Source organism: Geotrypetes seraphini, chromosome 2, assembly GCF_902459505.1.
Source record: "Geotrypetes seraphini chromosome 2, aGeoSer1.1, whole genome shotgun sequence".
Lineage (NCBI taxonomy): Eukaryota > Metazoa > Chordata > Amphibia > Gymnophiona > Dermophiidae > Geotrypetes > Geotrypetes seraphini.
The window spans coordinates 491,062,415-491,078,777 of NC_047085.1; the positions used below are offsets into that span (position 1 = coordinate 491,062,415).

A 16,363-nucleotide genomic window follows, 5' to 3' on the forward strand; every position below is an offset into this window, starting at 1 on the left:
AACAGTGTTAGCCAAAAGGCTGCAAGCATTGGGTGTTTGTGGACCATGAATCTGCCTATTAGGTGTCATTGTTGAATGGTTGCTAGGCTCCCACCCCCACCCTTTGCCAGATCACCAACTCAGGCTGTCCTCAGGAACAGAAGACCCAAACTTGGCATTCAACCCATGCTTTCTGCAAAGCAGTTTAGAACTGCGAGAGAACCGTTACCAAGTTGGCACCCACTTCATTTCCTTTTAATTTGATCTTTGTAAAGGAGAAACCAGTGATGGAAGTACAATACCAGTGGACAAATGCTCACACCAAGATCACTCAAATTTGTAACAGAGCATGTGATTTTTCCATGACAGATCTCTCTACATTCTGTTCATAATGGAGGAAGATGTTCATCTCCTACCTCTTGCAGGCTTGAGCTGTGTAAAGGAATTTCATGGCTGGGATTGGACAGACAGATCTCAGCAGCTCCCAAGGTTCCATTCCCATGCTTATTTTGCTAAAAACGTAAAAGAAACACAGTCTTAGAAAACTAAGCACATTTCTAGAACTTTCATGAGGATATCCTACATCTCTCGAGACTTCCCATTTAAAAAGAGGACAAAACACTCAATCGCCTCTATCAGCATGGTTTGCAATAAAGACTTCCAAAAATCTGTAGCCTTAGTAGTGACCTAAGTTATTAGATAATGATATGGTAAACAAACTTACATCCGAAACCTTTGGAAGGTCACTTAACAAGGACATTTGAATCTACAGAGTGCAGATGCCTAAGCCACGTAGAGAATAGCTTTCTCTTCCTTTACTGCAGCATTTCACAGACTAGTGAATGCACCGTTTCTACAAGACAGAACTTTTCTAAGGAATTTCTAAAGGTGACATATACACTAAATCAGTCTTTTATAATGTAATAAAAGTTTACATGGTGTGGCTGTCAAGGGAGACCTGTTAGCGGGCCAAGTCACCCAGCACAGACACATGAGCAAGACCAAGCGAATTGTTAGCGTGGTAAAGAGGTAAAAAAAAGGTTAATGTTTTCAAGTCAGCACCACTTTTCCTTCAGACTGGTTTATTTCACCGATTAAAGTTCACCATGTGCCAATTTCACAACAGTCCTTTGGTGCTTGAAAATAAAATAAAGCTTTCTTGCTTTCAGTCAGGAAATCATAAACTTTTCCAAACTAGGCATATGTCTTCCAGCTACAACCACAGTTCAGCTTCTGTGCTAGTGCTTCATCCAAACTAAATACTGTCCTAGCACAGGGCCTTGGGCAGACCTAAGCCTCTGATATGCCCAAGCCTCTCACCATCCAAGAGGACAGATTCTCTTTTCCTTTATGCTTCTCAATTTATCACCAAGTAATTTCTGTGCCACCCTGAGTTAAAAACCACTGGGCTCTGGCACTTCTTATGCCTAGGGGAGAGGGAACTAACCACCCTCCCAATATTCCCTCATAAGGGTTATCAGTTAGTACACTCTCATCTGGTTCCAGTTCATCAGATATGCTATTAAATTCCTCTTCTCTTGCATCACTAGTACAAAAATCGGCTTAACATAATATAGTTCAGCAATTTGGTTTCATTCTCTTTAAATCATCATATTGTCCATGACTTCTGGGATTGTCCGTGTTTCTGGGCTGTAAACATTCCCACTTCTTAACAGCTTTCTGACTTAAAACACAGTCTTAGCTTTTGAAGCTACTATTCTCTACTCATTCATATATTTGAGTCCAAGCACATTTCTTCCGCTTCTAAACTTTCAGGATAAACCTCACCACAGCCCCTCTGGGCATATGGATAATTGATCCTCCAAGGCTTTGCAACAATGCCCGAAACAGGGAGAGTATTCAAGGGAGAAATAGAGGAAAGCCTCACCACAGTGAATGTGGATTTGGACAAGATATACTATCAGATTGACAAACTAAAAAGTGGCAAATCCCCTGGACCAGATGGAATTCACCCAAGAGTATTAAAGGAGCTTAGGGTTGAAATTAGAGAACTATTACAAACCCTAGCTAACATGTCAATTAGATCCGGGCAAATACCGGATGACTGGAAGATAGTGAATGTCATCCCAATCTTCAAAAAAGGATCGAGAGGACAACCGGGCAACTATAGACCTGGGAAGATGGTTGAAGCACTAATTAAGGATAGCATAGTAACTAATTAAGGATAGCATAGTAACATAGTAGATGACGGCAGATAAAGACCCGAATGGTCCATCCAGTCTGCCCAACCTGATTCAATTTAAATTTTTTATTTTTTTCTTCTTAGCTATTTCTGGGCAAGAATCCAAAGCTTTACCCTGTACAGTGCTTGGGTTCCAACTGCCGAAATCTCTGTTAAGACTTACTCCAGCCCATCTACACCCTCCCAGCCATTGAAGCCCTCCCCAGCCCAGTCCACCAAACGGCCATATACAGCATAGTGCAACACCTGGAAAATCACGACCTGAGAGCCAGTCAACATGGCTTCAGGAAAGGGAAGTCATGTTTGAAGAATTTACTTCAATTTTTTGAGAAGGTGAACAAACAAATCGATAGAGGAGACCCGGTGGATATAATATACTTGGACTTCCAGAAAGCGTTCGACAAGGTTCCACACACAAGGCTTCTGAGGAAACTACAAAGCCATGGAATAGAAGGAGGACATACTAAGATGGATAGGCAAATGGCTGGAGAACAGATTACAGAGAGTGAGCATAAATGGGAAGTTCTCGGACTGGGAGAAGGTGACAAGCGGTGTGCCCCAGGCTCGGTTTTTGGGCCCTCTTATTCAATATCTTCATAATTGACCTTGAAGAGGAAACAACAAGTAATATAATCAAGTTTGCAGATGACACAAAACTATGTCGGGTCACAAAAGGACAGCGAAGAACTCCAGAAAGATTTGAACCAGCTAGAAAAATGGGCGGAAAAGTGGCAGATGAAGTTTAATATAGAAAAATGCAAAGTGATGCACCTGGGCAGGAAAAACAAGGAACATGAATATAAAATGTTAGGTGCAACATTGGGCAAGAGCGAACAAGAAAGGGACCTGGGGGGATAGACAGGACCCTGAAGCAGTCAGCTCAATGCGCAGTGGCGGCAAAGAAAGCAAACAGGATGTTGGGCATGATAAAGAAGGGAATCACGAGTAGATCAGCGGATGTCATAATGCCGCTTTACAGAGCAATGGTCAGACCACACTTGGAGTACTGTATCCAACACTGGTCTCCCTACCTAAGGAAGGATATAACTCTGCTGGAGAGGGTGCAGAGGTGAGCCACGAAGCTAGTAAAGGGTATGGAGAATCTGAGCTACGAAGAACGCCTCGGAAAACTGGGATTGTTCACCCTCGAGAAGAGAAGACTGCGAGGGGATATGATAGAGACTTTTAAAATACTAAAAGGATGCGACAAAATAGAGCAAGAAACATCGTTATTCACATTGTCAAATGTGACACGGACAAGAGGTCATGAACTGAAACTGAGGGGCAAAAGGCCCAGGACAGATGTCATGAAGTTCTGTTTCACACAGCGAGTGGTGGACGCTTGGAATGCTCTCCTGGAGGAGGATGTGACAGAGACCACCATTCTGGGATTCAAGGGCAAGTTGGATGCACACCTTCTTGCAAATCACATTGAGGGATACGGGTTAACAAGGTCTTCATCAGGGAAAACCTAGCTTGGCCTCCGTGTGTGTGGGTCACCAGACTAAATGGACCTAAGGTCTGATCCGGTGAAGGCATTTCTTATGTTCTTATGCTTTCTTTTCTAGATAGTTTCCACCCTGATTAAAGTGGCGTCTGGATTCACCTAGCTCCTCCAATTGGCTAGTCTTTGCTACCTTCCTTCCCTCTAAGTAGGTTGTGAAGCTTCTCCTTTCTCTGTCTTTTGGGCTGTTTAATCACCCCACCTGGTGTATAAGATCGCCTGATTGGCTGGGGAACCCTGACACTTGGAGCTCTGGCTGAAACAGCCTGCTGATTTGTATACTATGTCCTTTTCCCTATATTATCCCTTTTCTTAAAGTTTTCAATGGTAGTTTGGATCTTTTGACCCTTTTCTGACACACTGGTAGCTTTCTTCTGGAAGGGTAAGTAGGCATGAACATTAGGAAATTCTCTCTCCTATGCCTGCTTTGGCTTAAGTAACAGGAGTTCAGAGTGATTACTTATGACTGGAGTTTTCAATTGTTTTGGGCTACTTTTTCACAACTTTTTCTTACCTTGCTGTCTTTACATTAGCAAAAGTTTTTTTGTCTTTGATGTGTGGGTGGTAGAGTGTGGGTTTACCTCTCCAGTTATCCGAAGCCTTTTCTTTCGCTTGTGAGACTGCTTTGGTGCACAGCTGTTTGATTGCATTATTAAAGGAGTGATTTTTCTGGTTTGTGGTTATTTTCCCCTCCATTCCCTATTTTTCAATTTTTGTTTACATTTTTTGTCTATAGGAGGTGTCCACAGAATTACCTTTATTTGTTGTCCTTGCTGAACCTTTCCAACCAGCAGATGGAGGCAGAGATACTGAAGTAATCTAGTGATATCACCGGTATAAGGACTGTTGCCTTTTGAAATTTTCCAATATTTTTCCACCTCCAACACATTTGTAAGACTGATGATTTGGGCTGATGCAGTAGGTCTGAAACCTTGCTCTCCTTAGTGCTGTCTGGAAGTTCAGTCTAAGGGTCTTATTCCTGGGATTCAGTTCATGGAGTAGAGCATGGAGGTTTTCAGTCACTATATAGCCCCAAGCCATAACCCACAGTTCGTCCCCAAAGAAGAATGCAACAGGTGAAATGCTGAGAACAATGGCAGATGTAGTGTAAGCATCACTTATGAACTCCCTAACGGTTCACAATCACTTTACCTATTATAAAGATGATAGATAATGGGACATCCTTTTCTCAGGCATAAGACAAGACATGCTTTTCGCAGAAGAACTGAGCAGCATTGCATGAGAGAACACCTTTTGCGCAAAATCAGTCTGAATGGTGATGGATGACTGGACAGCCTGGTTCAAACTAGAAGCAATTAATGAAGGATGAAAGAAATTATATTTATTCTCATATTTAATATCACACTTTCCCAAAGGCTTAAGAAGATATACTACTTCCGCCAGTGATGAGCACTGAAGCATTGAGGGACACCCTGTTCGTCCCAGTACTGAGCTTTGATGGGAAGGTTTATGAACCTGCTCCGATAGGACGGTCCAGGCACACATGAGCTGGGTCAGAGGACCCTAAGGGCAGAAGAGTATGGTGCAGTGGTTAAAGCTACAGCCTCAGCAGCCTGAGGTTGTGGGTTCAAACCTGGTCAAGTCACTTAATCCCCCCATTGTCCCAGGTACATTAGATAGATTGTGAGCCTGCCGGGAAAGAAAGGGGAAACTGCTTGAGTACCTGAATAAATGCATGTAAAGCGTCCTGAGCTCCCCTGGGAGAACGGTATAGAAAATTGAATAAATAAAAAATGATATGCCAATTTCTTTTTAAAACATACTTAAAAAAATTGTTTTTGCCTCACATGTTGCAGTTGGCATTCTCTGACAAAATAGTGCTGAGCAAAGTGCTTAAGTGGGCCTGTCTATAGTTATAATAATGCATGGTTTTTTGATAACATGTGCAACTAGCCACAAAAGTACATTTTGCTCCTCTAAGAACTATCAAATCCAGTGCTCATTATATTTAAAACATGCTGAAATGGGCAAGGGGAAATAGACACACTCATATTGCAAGCTCATTTGCTCCTCCCTTTTGATGTGAAATAGCCCCCCTGTGCCACTAAAAGCTGCAGTCTGGAAGCACTATGTAATTTAATGGTCTCGCCTTGCTTTATCTGAAGCAGCACAAAAACTAAGAACTATAAACACCATGTATAAAAAAAATGGGGTAAAACCCTGTAAAAGAGAAACGGCAGAAGGTTTTGGAACTCATTAAGTTCTCACTAGAGACCTTCTCAAGCTGCATAAGAGCATAGAATCAGACTGTATGCCCACCAGAGTCGCTCCAGTGGATCCGGCTTGCAGCAGGCACAGTATTTGCTGCTAATGGAAGCCCATGAACCTTCTGTACTGTGACAGCTGCCCATCATTTGCCCACCAACTCACTGCTGTCACAGCCACCGTTACCAAGCGATGCCTTTCACCATAGCCCAGTCTGCCTAAAAAACACTACTGGCCACTATGCTGCTCATTGTGAGGGCCCTGGCTCTGCTGGAAAAATTAACTGTCTGTGCTGTGTATGAGTTGTTGCAGCTTTCATAGCTACCAAGAGCAGGTGTTATGTTAATGTGCAGCAGTAGAAGGGAATACTAGAACTGGCTTTAGGAGTGGAAGGGAATCATTGGAGAACGGTTTATGCCTTTCTTCTCCCTCCCTCCTTCTGCACTACACACGCACCCTTCCTTCCCACACCCGTACCTCTTAAAATCTTCCCAAGCGCAAGCAGCTTCTCCAGCCTGCTGCTCGCACTGGCTTTCTCTCTGCCATCTCACAACCCGGAAGTAATTTCAGAGGGAGCCAGACCGGCATGAGCAGCAGGCTTCCATCTTACTAGACCACTGTAAACAAGTATAAAATGATAAATTTACCATATATTATGTTTAAATCATTTTTATTAGTTTCAGAGTACAGAACAGAACAGATCAAACAGTACATAACATCAAGACAAAAGCATATGCCCAGATACATCCCTCCACTCCTTCCCCCTCAAGGAACAGCAGGTACAAAATGGGTAAGTTCAGCAAATGTATAGTGTTTAGTTAAGTAATCAACTTCTAGCCTTAGCCGTCAAAGTATTACAAAATGGAAACCAAAGATCCTGGCCGAGAGTCCAAGTTTATGACTGCATGGCGTTCAAGCCCAGCAAGTTGGATCATCAAAGGATGCCAATATGCTATGGTAGGAGCCTGGGCCGTAAGCCATGATTGTAAGATAGCAGTCCTGCGCACTTTAATGTCTTTCCGGATGAAAGCCGCACAGCCAGGTTGAATTGGAAACATATGCAGTCGTAAAGTGAAAAGAAACGTAGGAGTAGGAAATTGTGCTATATGGACAAAAAGTTGCATAAGAACATAAGAATTGCTGCTGCTGCTGGGTCAGACCAGTGGTCCATCGTGCCCAGCAGTCCGCTCCCATATGTTCTGGTTCAGCAGGAACTTGTCTAACTTTGTCTTGAATCCCTGGAGGGTGTTTCCCCCTATAACAGACTCCGGAATAGTGTTCCAGTTTTCTACCACTCTCTGGGTGAAGAACTTCCTTATGTTTGTACAGAATCTATCCCCTTTTAACTTTAGAGAGTGCCCTCTCGTTCTCCCTACCTTGGAGAGGGTGAACAGTCTGTCTTTCTCTATTAAGTCTATTCCCTTCATTATCTTGAATGTTTCGATCATGTCCCCTCGCAGTCTCCTCTTTTCTAGGGAGAAGAGGCCCAGTTTCTCCAGTCTCTCACTGTACGGCAACTCCTCCAGCCCCTTAAACATTTTAGTCACTCTCCTCTGGACCTTTTTGAGTAGTACTATGTCCTTCTTCATGTATGGCGACCAGTGCTGGATAAAGTACTCCAGGTGAAAGCGCACCACTGCCCGGTGCAGCGGCATGATAACCTTCTCCGATCTGTTCGTGATCCCCTTCTTAATCATTCCTAGCATTCTGTTCGCCCTTTTCGCCGCCGCTGCTTATTGCGCGGACAGCTTCATCGACTTGTCGATCAGAACTCCCAAGTCTCTTTCCTGGGAGGTCTCTCCAAGTACCGCCCCGGACATCCTGTATTCGTGCATGAGATTTTTGTTACCGACATGCATCACTTTACACTTATCCACATTGAATCTCATTTGCCACGTCGCTGCCCATTTCTCAAGCTTGATTATGTCACATTGCAGATTTTCACAATCCCCCTGTGTCTTCACTACTCTGAATAACTTCGTATCTTCTGCAAATTTAATCACCTCACTCGTCGTACCAATGTCCAGATCGTTTATAAAGATGTTGAAGAGCATGGGTCCAAGCACCAAAAGGAAGTACCATATATTATAATGTTGCAAGTTCAAGTCTCTTAACACTTCATTGCCCAGGGTACAAAATAAGTACCTGTCTAAAATATGTAAACTGCTTTGATTGTAACCACACAGAAAAAATCAGTTTATCAAATCCCATCCCCCTTACCTTATTTTGAAGATGGAGAAAGAGTTGGTACATTTTTACCAACTCTGACTCCACCCGAAATTGTTTCCAACTCCCATTCCACAGTCCTGAGTGAAAGAAGAGGATGCTGACATTAGCCTCAGAATGAATAACAGAACAAATACGAATTCACTTTTTCTTTGAATATTTCCGTACCTAATTTGTGGTCACATGCTTTTTTTTTTTTTTAATAGTCTATTTTTTGTGTGTGTGTTAAATGTAGGTCAATTTGCTAGCTTTTCTTTAGGGATCTGTGTCTAATTTGGGTGTTCTAGGGGCTGGAGTAATATTTACAGTGCTACCTTTTCACATAGCATTATTGTTGATTTGAGCGCAAGAGGAATTTGAACTGTATTCAAAAACAGATAGGGAGCCGATGAAGTGACTTGAGGAAAGGCATAATCTGTTTTCGAATACAGTTCAAATTCCTCTTACTAACTTACAAGACCCTCAATATCTCTCCTCACTTATCGCCTCCTATGCTCCTCCCTGTAATCTTCATTCATCAGGTAAGTCCCTCTTATCTGTATCCTTTCCATCACTGCCAACTTCAGACTCCGTCCCATCAGTGTTCCCGCTAAGCTGCGCTGGCGTGCGCTGGCGCACAAAATATTACATCGCAGCGCACAAGTTTCTCGTCACAGCGCACACACGCGTCGCAAAGGTAAGGGGAGGCTGGGGGAGGAATCGGATGTCGGGGTGGGGGTTTGGTTTCCGACCCTGGCGGTGGAGACATCTAACCTCGGCCTGCCCCGGAACTCTTACTGCAACAGTGACTTCCTGTTCCTGCCTAGACGGGCAGCTGCTGCAGTAAGAGTTCCGGGGCAGGCCGAGGTTAGACGTCTCCACTGATGGATACAGCGCCGCCGCTATAACATTTAAAATAATAGCGATCGGGGGGGGGGGGGGAAGGTGCGGGGAAGTCCGGAGCTGCAGGGCCGGCGTTAGAGGGAGTAAGAGTTGATGGTGCTGCAGGGTCCCGCGGGGGGAGGGAGGAAGAAAAAAGAGGAACCGAAGCATGGCAATTTTGGGGGAGCAGGTGTGGGGAAGTCCCGCGATGACTCGTCTGCTGGCTCTGCTCTGGAAGAAGTAAGTTACGTCGGAGGGGGTGGACCCGGCAGACACAATCATTGCGGGACTTTGCCGCAACTCCCTGTGTCTGCCGGGCCCACCCCCTCCAACGTAACTTACTTCTTCCAGAGCAGAGCCAGCAGACGAGTCATCGTGGGCCCTTCCAGCATGCAGCTGCTGAGTCCGCTCTAGAGCAAGTACGTCAAAGTGGGGTGGATTGGCAGCAGGCAGCTACAATCATCGCGGGACCTTGCTGCATGAAGGGAGAGAAAGGAGCAGGACTGCTGGAATGGAAGAGTGGTGGAGGGAAAGAAAGGGGGCAGGGTGGTATGGAAGGGTGGTGCTGATGGAATTGATGTACAGAGAAAGGAGAGAGACATAAGGGGGAAGGATATTGGAGGGAAAGAAAGGGGGAAGATGCTGATTGAAGAGGGGTGGATGAAGGGAGAAAGGGCAGACATTGGATGGTAGTGGGGAACCTATGCTGGATGGAAGTGCAGATGGGAGAGATAAGGGAGCAAATGCCAGAAGGAAATGGGAGGAGAGAAAGAGGGGAGCAGATGCTGGATGATAAGTGGACAGAGAGAGGAGAAGGTACTAGATGGAAGGGTTGGAGAAAGAGGGTATATGATGGAAGGAGGGGATAAATAAAAGGAGGACACATGATGGGGAGAAAAGGATTGAGTTAGGGAAACACTGGAGGGGTGAGGGAAAGAGGTGGCAAGCTTTAGGTAGACAGTAAAAAAGAACATTGATGAGAGAGTAGTAAGAACATAATCTAGACAGATGCAGAAAATAAATTGAAAAGGGAAATGAGGGAAAAAAGGGAAAGGGATTGCAGAGGAGAGGTGTGGGAGAGGGAAGGAGAGGAGAGAGATGCCAGACCAATGGGGGTGAAAGGAGAGATGGAAGGGGGAGGCATACAGTTTCTGGAAGGGGCATAGAAGGAGAGAAGATGCCATATAGGGGAAAAGAGACGGCAGACAGTGGATGGAAGGAAGAGAGTTACAAGAAGATGAGGAAAGCAGAAACCACAGAAGACAAAGGTAGAAAAAAATTTCTATTTATTTATTGCTTTAGGAGACATGTGTCACTGTTTCTGTGAAGCATTGTATGCAGAGTCCAGCTTCTTGCTGGTTCAATTTAACCTTTGTCTATGGGAGGGGTTAGTTTGTGATTACATATTCCATACTAGGCGAAGGTGTGTTCTGTGTGTTCGAAAGACATAGTTTTCTGTTAGGATTGATCTGTGTTGGTCTGGCTTGTTTATTTTTACAATGGGTGTATTGATGTACTGTTCACTGCAATATGTAAGATGCTGCCTTTTCCTAGGTGACGTGTGACGTGTGGCTTGTTACTAAAAATCATGTTTTTCGTACAGATGGGGGGGGGGGGTGCCAAAAAATGATGGGCCCCGGGTGTTACATATGCTAGGTACACCACTGCATTATGTAAAGATACCAGAAAGCTGGAGAAGCAAAAACTTTAAGTAAATTGTTATTCTTCTAAGTTTTGAGTATTTAACCCTCCCACAATCTCATGGGCACTCATTTCAAGTTTCAAGTTTATTGAGATTTTGATTTAAACGCAATATCAAATATTTTCAATGTGTATAACAAAAATAAATTTTGGGAAATAAATAAAACCATTTGAACAATAAACATACAAACATATCCATAGATGATTAAAAATACATAAGGAGTACAAGGATAAACTACATTTGTTTACAAATGCGTCCTCCGTGCCTGCTCATAAATTTGTGGAATATGTAACTTGTCGCTCATGCATATTTTTTTTTGCACACACCTCATCAATCCTTAGAGGGAACATTGCGTCCCATCATTCTTGCCCTCCAGGCACCCACCCCAGGTCCAGTAGCAATCTTTCCTCTCCCTCTAGCCACCCTCCCCAATAGGTAAAGTAGTTCTCTTCCCTCTCCTTCCTGGGGTTCAGCATCTCCAGGGCTTCATTTAACTTTTTCATCCTACTGGTGCCTGCACATTAGCTTTAATCACCAGTTCACAGAGTGACATGCCTGCTCCAGGACATTCCCTGAAAGTAATCACTCCTGCACTAGTTCCAACATAAACAGTTTCAATATTGCATACACGTATTGGTAGCTTTAGTGCTCAGAATCATAGAGATGATAACAGAGACACTAATGCCCCCGACGTTACTGTCTCACCACTCAATCATCGCATCTTCAAGCACCATTTATAAATAGTGTAAATATTCAAATGGCCAACTTAAGTGCAAAACGACAAACTACTTGTTCTTCTTTAAATTATTAGATGAAAACAAAAAACTTATCTTGTAGTTTGCAGGTATCGGGTTCCTTTTTTTAAATTAATTTTTATTCGTTTTTATAACTTACATCAAGTGTAACAGGAAATAACATTTGAATTGTAAAACATCACTTGATTTGCTATAATATCATCTGAAAATCATGTAATTTTTCCATCCCTAATACATCAAAAATATTCATATATTATATTATATTATATGATTTCATAAAATATCAAAAAATACCATCCCACCTACCCATTCCTATCCCCTCATTTCAATTATCTTATTATGGGAAAATGTTTATTGCTCATTACCAAAGTTTGTTAATGGTCCCTAAACCTCTTGAAATTTACCAAAATATCCTCTCTGTATTGCTAATATTCTTTCCATTTTATATATATGACATACAGAACTCCACCAGAAACTGTAATTTAATCTGCTCTGATTTTTCCAATTAAATGTAATCTGTTGAATGGCAACTCCAGTCAAAATAAATAAAAGCTTGTTTTTTTAAGAAATCTGACTTTTCGCTCTCATTGACATGCCAAATAAAATAGCATCATATGTCAAGGCCACCGGTGACACATTTTGTATCTGCTTCAGGGAACCCACAAAGTTGCGGATAATTTTTACTTATGAGCGGTGTAAATAATCAAGCAAGATAGAATATTGAAACTGTTGATGTTGGAACTAGTACAGGAGTGATTACTTCATTATTTTTCTGTGAATCTTTTCTAATCACTCAAGAGGAAATACCTTGAGTTCAATTGCCCCTATTTTGTGTATTTGCCAGGACATTCCCCCACAGATCAAGCAGCTCCGCAGGACGCAAACCACTTCACACGGTGACAGGCCTGCTTCGGGGTCTTTCCTCTGCTGCATCCCAGTAGAGGACAGGCCCCAGAGCAGGTCAGTCACCGTGTGAAGCTGCTGCTAAAATGTACAATTCATCTTGGCTCACAGAGCTACTTGACCTGCAGGGAAAGAAGCACCGGCCGGCCATGGGCCCCTATAGTCTACAGCAATTTTAGTTATTCTCCCTGCTTTCTTTCAATCTCTGTGTAAAGTCTGGGATTCAGTACCTTGTGTGAATCCCGTAGGCAAGGTTTTTTTTAATGTTTTGCTTAATCTGATTGGTTGGACATGATCAGAAGTTCTGCCAGCCAAAATCAATGCCAACCAATCAAATTAAAACAAAGCAAAAACAGAACACCTACAAGATTCATTCCAGGAAACCGAATCCCTCAAGGCACTATGCATTCCAGTAAAGCAGGACGCTATGATGGAGGAGACCATACTATACTATACTGTCCTGGAATTGGTCAGTGTTTGACAGTCAGGAGATTCTTAGTTATTTATTTACTTATTCAATTTTTTAGCCAATTCTCACAAAGAAGCTCAGAACGGGTTAAAAAGCATTTTCCTCATCTGTCCTGGTGGGCTCAGTGTCTCTCTAATGTACTTGGGGCAGTAGAGGATTAAGTGACTTGACCAGGATCACAAGGAGCAGTGCAGGGATTGAACCCATAACTTCAGGGTGCTGAGGCTGTAGCTCTAACCACTATGCCACACTCTCTGTAGCAAATCTCCTGACTGCACAATGCCAAGGACTGCCTCAGCAGGCACAGAGGAGGAGCCGGGAGCAAGCAGCCCACAGCTCAGTTAGAAGGAGGAGACAGAAGTCAACAGTGTGCAATGGTAAGGTAACAAAAACTTGGATTGCTCACACCCATTAACTACACAGAAAACCTATCACTCAATAGGATCGGAACCATAGGAGCCAGCAGCCAGTGGTAGGGCCTTAACCCTGAAGGCCCTTACTACACACGACTAGGCATCACCAGTATGTGTGGTGCAGCCCTGTCTTGCCAGTATACTTTTGACAAAGCAGATCTGGACTCTTAATATTATAAATAAAAACAAGAAACTAAGATTATTGTGCTATATCATAACACATAGAATGGCAATAGAGAGCAACATTAAAGACATGCTACACAGAACTTCCAGCCTGTCATGACTGGAAATTTCCACTCTGGAGTTGTCACAAGAAAATTTAAAAAAAAATCAGGGGTGCCTCATGAGACAATATAGAGAGAAAAAAGTTCAATTGCATATTTCCTGGGCAGTTCTTGGACTGGTCTAAAATCTAGCACATAAAACCAAATTTCTCCTCATTCTACTGGACCAGTCTAGATGAGTGGGACATACCAAAGCTTCAAGGACCTTGCAAAGTAGGCCCTGATCCTCACTGTCTTTACAAGACAATTTGTTCTTTACCCCAAGCTTCCCCATGGAGCAGCAACGTCAAAAAGAGCACATGGAACACAGATACATGTGTCCTGGGCTGCCAGAAGGCAATGAGCATGACACCACCAAGGGGAATGAGCACTGCCCACCTCTCCAACATGCAACCAAAGGTCATTCAAGCTCCTCAGGTCAAACAGTAGCTGTGCTTCTAGTATCTACTAGAATTAGGAGAACCCTGTGTGACATGAGTAATGGAGTTATTTAATCCTGTGTCCCTATAAGACAGCCAAGAAAGCGGAAGGAGAACTAATATTGAAACCACATCCATAAACTAAGAAATAGTCTTGGCAATATGGTAGTGATTCCCAGTGCATTTCATGGATAACTTTATAGACCAGAAACCTGAAATCCAAAGATATCTGTGCAGAGTAAACAATACCCAGAAGAAAGGGATTGTGATTAGCATACCACCTTTAGTTTTACAACCACACTCAAAGTGGTTTACATATAGGTACTTCAAGCATTTTCCGTGTCTGTCTCGGTGGGCTTACAATCTAATCTAATCTAATCTTTGGTTTATATACCGGGTCATTTCCCAGTGGAGCTCGACTCGGTTCACATATAATTAAGACTAGAGTACATAGCAAAAAAAGCATACGAGAAAAAAAGAACTATAATTAATAACTAGAGCACATAGTAAAAAAGCATAACTATAGTATTGTCATTTTGTTGAGACTGTAGTTAGACCATTTAAAAATTGTGAGAACAACAAAGTTTTCAGGGATTTACGAAATAATTGCAGCTGGCCTAAAAGCCTAATGGAGTCAGGAAGTTCATTCCAGATCTCTACAAACTTGAAAACAAAAGATCGACTGAGCTTCCCAGCAGATTTAATTCCCTTAAAGGAAGGGAAGGCTAACTTATTTCTTTGTGTGTTTCTCAAATGGCAAAGTCTGAGGGTATTCCAACATAAGGGGACAAAAGGATCAAATAATCCATACAGAAGCTTAAAGATTATGCATGCGCATTTAAACTGGATCCTAAAGTGAACTGGGAGCCAGTGAAGATTTCTTAACAAAGGGGAAACATGATCATCCTACCTAAACTGCAGAAAATTATTAAAAACAAATCTATTTAATCGATTTGTAGCCCAAGACCCCTACCCTACCCTTGCCCCCTAGATCTCCTTTCTCCTCCCTCCCTCCTAACCCCTTATATTGTACCAGCTCCCCTACTTACATCTATTAATTGTATCTATTTTGCGGATTGTTTCCCATTCATCGATTGTATTTGCTGATTGTATCCTTTCTCTGATTGTACCCATTCACTGATTGTCCAGCCCTTCTTTATTGTAAACCGCCTCGAATTTCTACGGTTTTGGCGGTATATAAGAAATAAATTATTATTATTATCATACTTTCATTTCCCAAAAATGAGCTTATCTGCAGTATTCTGAACCTGGAGCAATGGGGGGATTTAAGTGACTTGCCCAGGGTCACAAGGAGCAGCATGGGTTTGAACCCACAACCCCAGGGTGCTGAGGCTGTAGCTCTAACCACTATGCCACTAACTTACAAAAAAAAACTTAAGGCTGCTTAACTTCACTAAAAAAAAGGAGAGCTGCCATTACCTGACAAAGAAAACACAAAAGGGGTGGGCTCTCACAAAGGACACAAGAATGACTGAGAGGACTTCCAGAACTCTCCTCTAAACTAAAATTGACACTCCACCCACAGAAGTTGGTGCAGGAAAAACTTGAGGCTAGAATGCCAGGAAACGTTTCCTAGGAGCTAACCATTAACTAGGATAACCATTTGTAAGTCCAAAGCCTTTGACAACTTAAAGGCAACAGAATCAAATGTAGCGCCTTCATAATGAGGAACACCGCTGAGACTCAGACTTGACCTTTCCAAAGATCATGCCTTAAGATCAAGGAACTTAACATCCCTGTGGTAGCTGATCCATGAAGATTGGACTCTCTATCACATGCAACTAGAAAGGATCCAAAACACCAGCTGGCAACTGGGTCCTTTCACTTCATACGAGGCTGAACAAGAAGCTATATAAAGGAATCAGAAGCTACAGGGCTACCTATAACACTGGCCTGTTGAGGGCCCTCCAAAGGAATCTACTCAAGAAGGATGAGGAACTAGGAAACGAGGCACTAGGAGAACAGATTTGACCTTTTGAGCTTAAGGCCACATAGGAAGTAGAAAAGCCCTGTCAAATTTCATCTAAACTGAGACTGATGAAAGATTCCACTCCTCACAAACTGTGGGTACTGCTGTTCTCTCCTGTTTCACTTGAATCTAAAGGCCAGACAAATGAGCACACTACTTTTGAGTCATAGGTAAGCAAAGTTACTCATCTATTGCAGGTATTCTCTAAAGACAGCAGAAGACATTCTGACTACTAGGTGATGTCATCGACAGAGCCCAGTATGGGAATCGCTCCCCAGCAACCGTTTTCAGAAGCCTTTGTAAGCACCTCACTGTGCATGTGCACGCCTTTTCACCTTCTGTTGTTGCATGGGACCAGATCAGTCTAATACAGTGGTCTCAAACATGTGGCCCGGGGACCACATGCGGACCGTCAGGTACTATTTTGAG

General features: G+C 42.9%; 1 protein-coding gene across 9 annotated transcripts in view; it reads right to left on the reverse strand.

The window, feature by feature from the left end:
• LOC117354404 (tubulin delta chain-like) overlaps window positions 1-16,363 on the reverse strand; it is a 112,764-nt gene that overhangs the window by 20,622 nt on the left and 75,779 nt on the right. For 7 of the 9 annotated variants that reach the window (XR_004538201.1, XR_004538202.1, XM_033931881.1 and 4 more), the window contains one exon: window positions 396-491. Coding sequence is in view for 7 of the 9 variants with exons in the window: in XM_033931881.1 (XP_033787772.1) it covers window positions 396-491 (96 nt within the window). In the remaining 2 variants the exon portion in view is untranslated. Of the gene's footprint in view, window positions 1-395; window positions 492-6,484; window positions 6,530-8,132; window positions 8,219-16,363 lie in introns of those variants that run through there. The other 2 variants (XM_033931887.1, XM_033931886.1) reach the window with 2 other exon arrangements.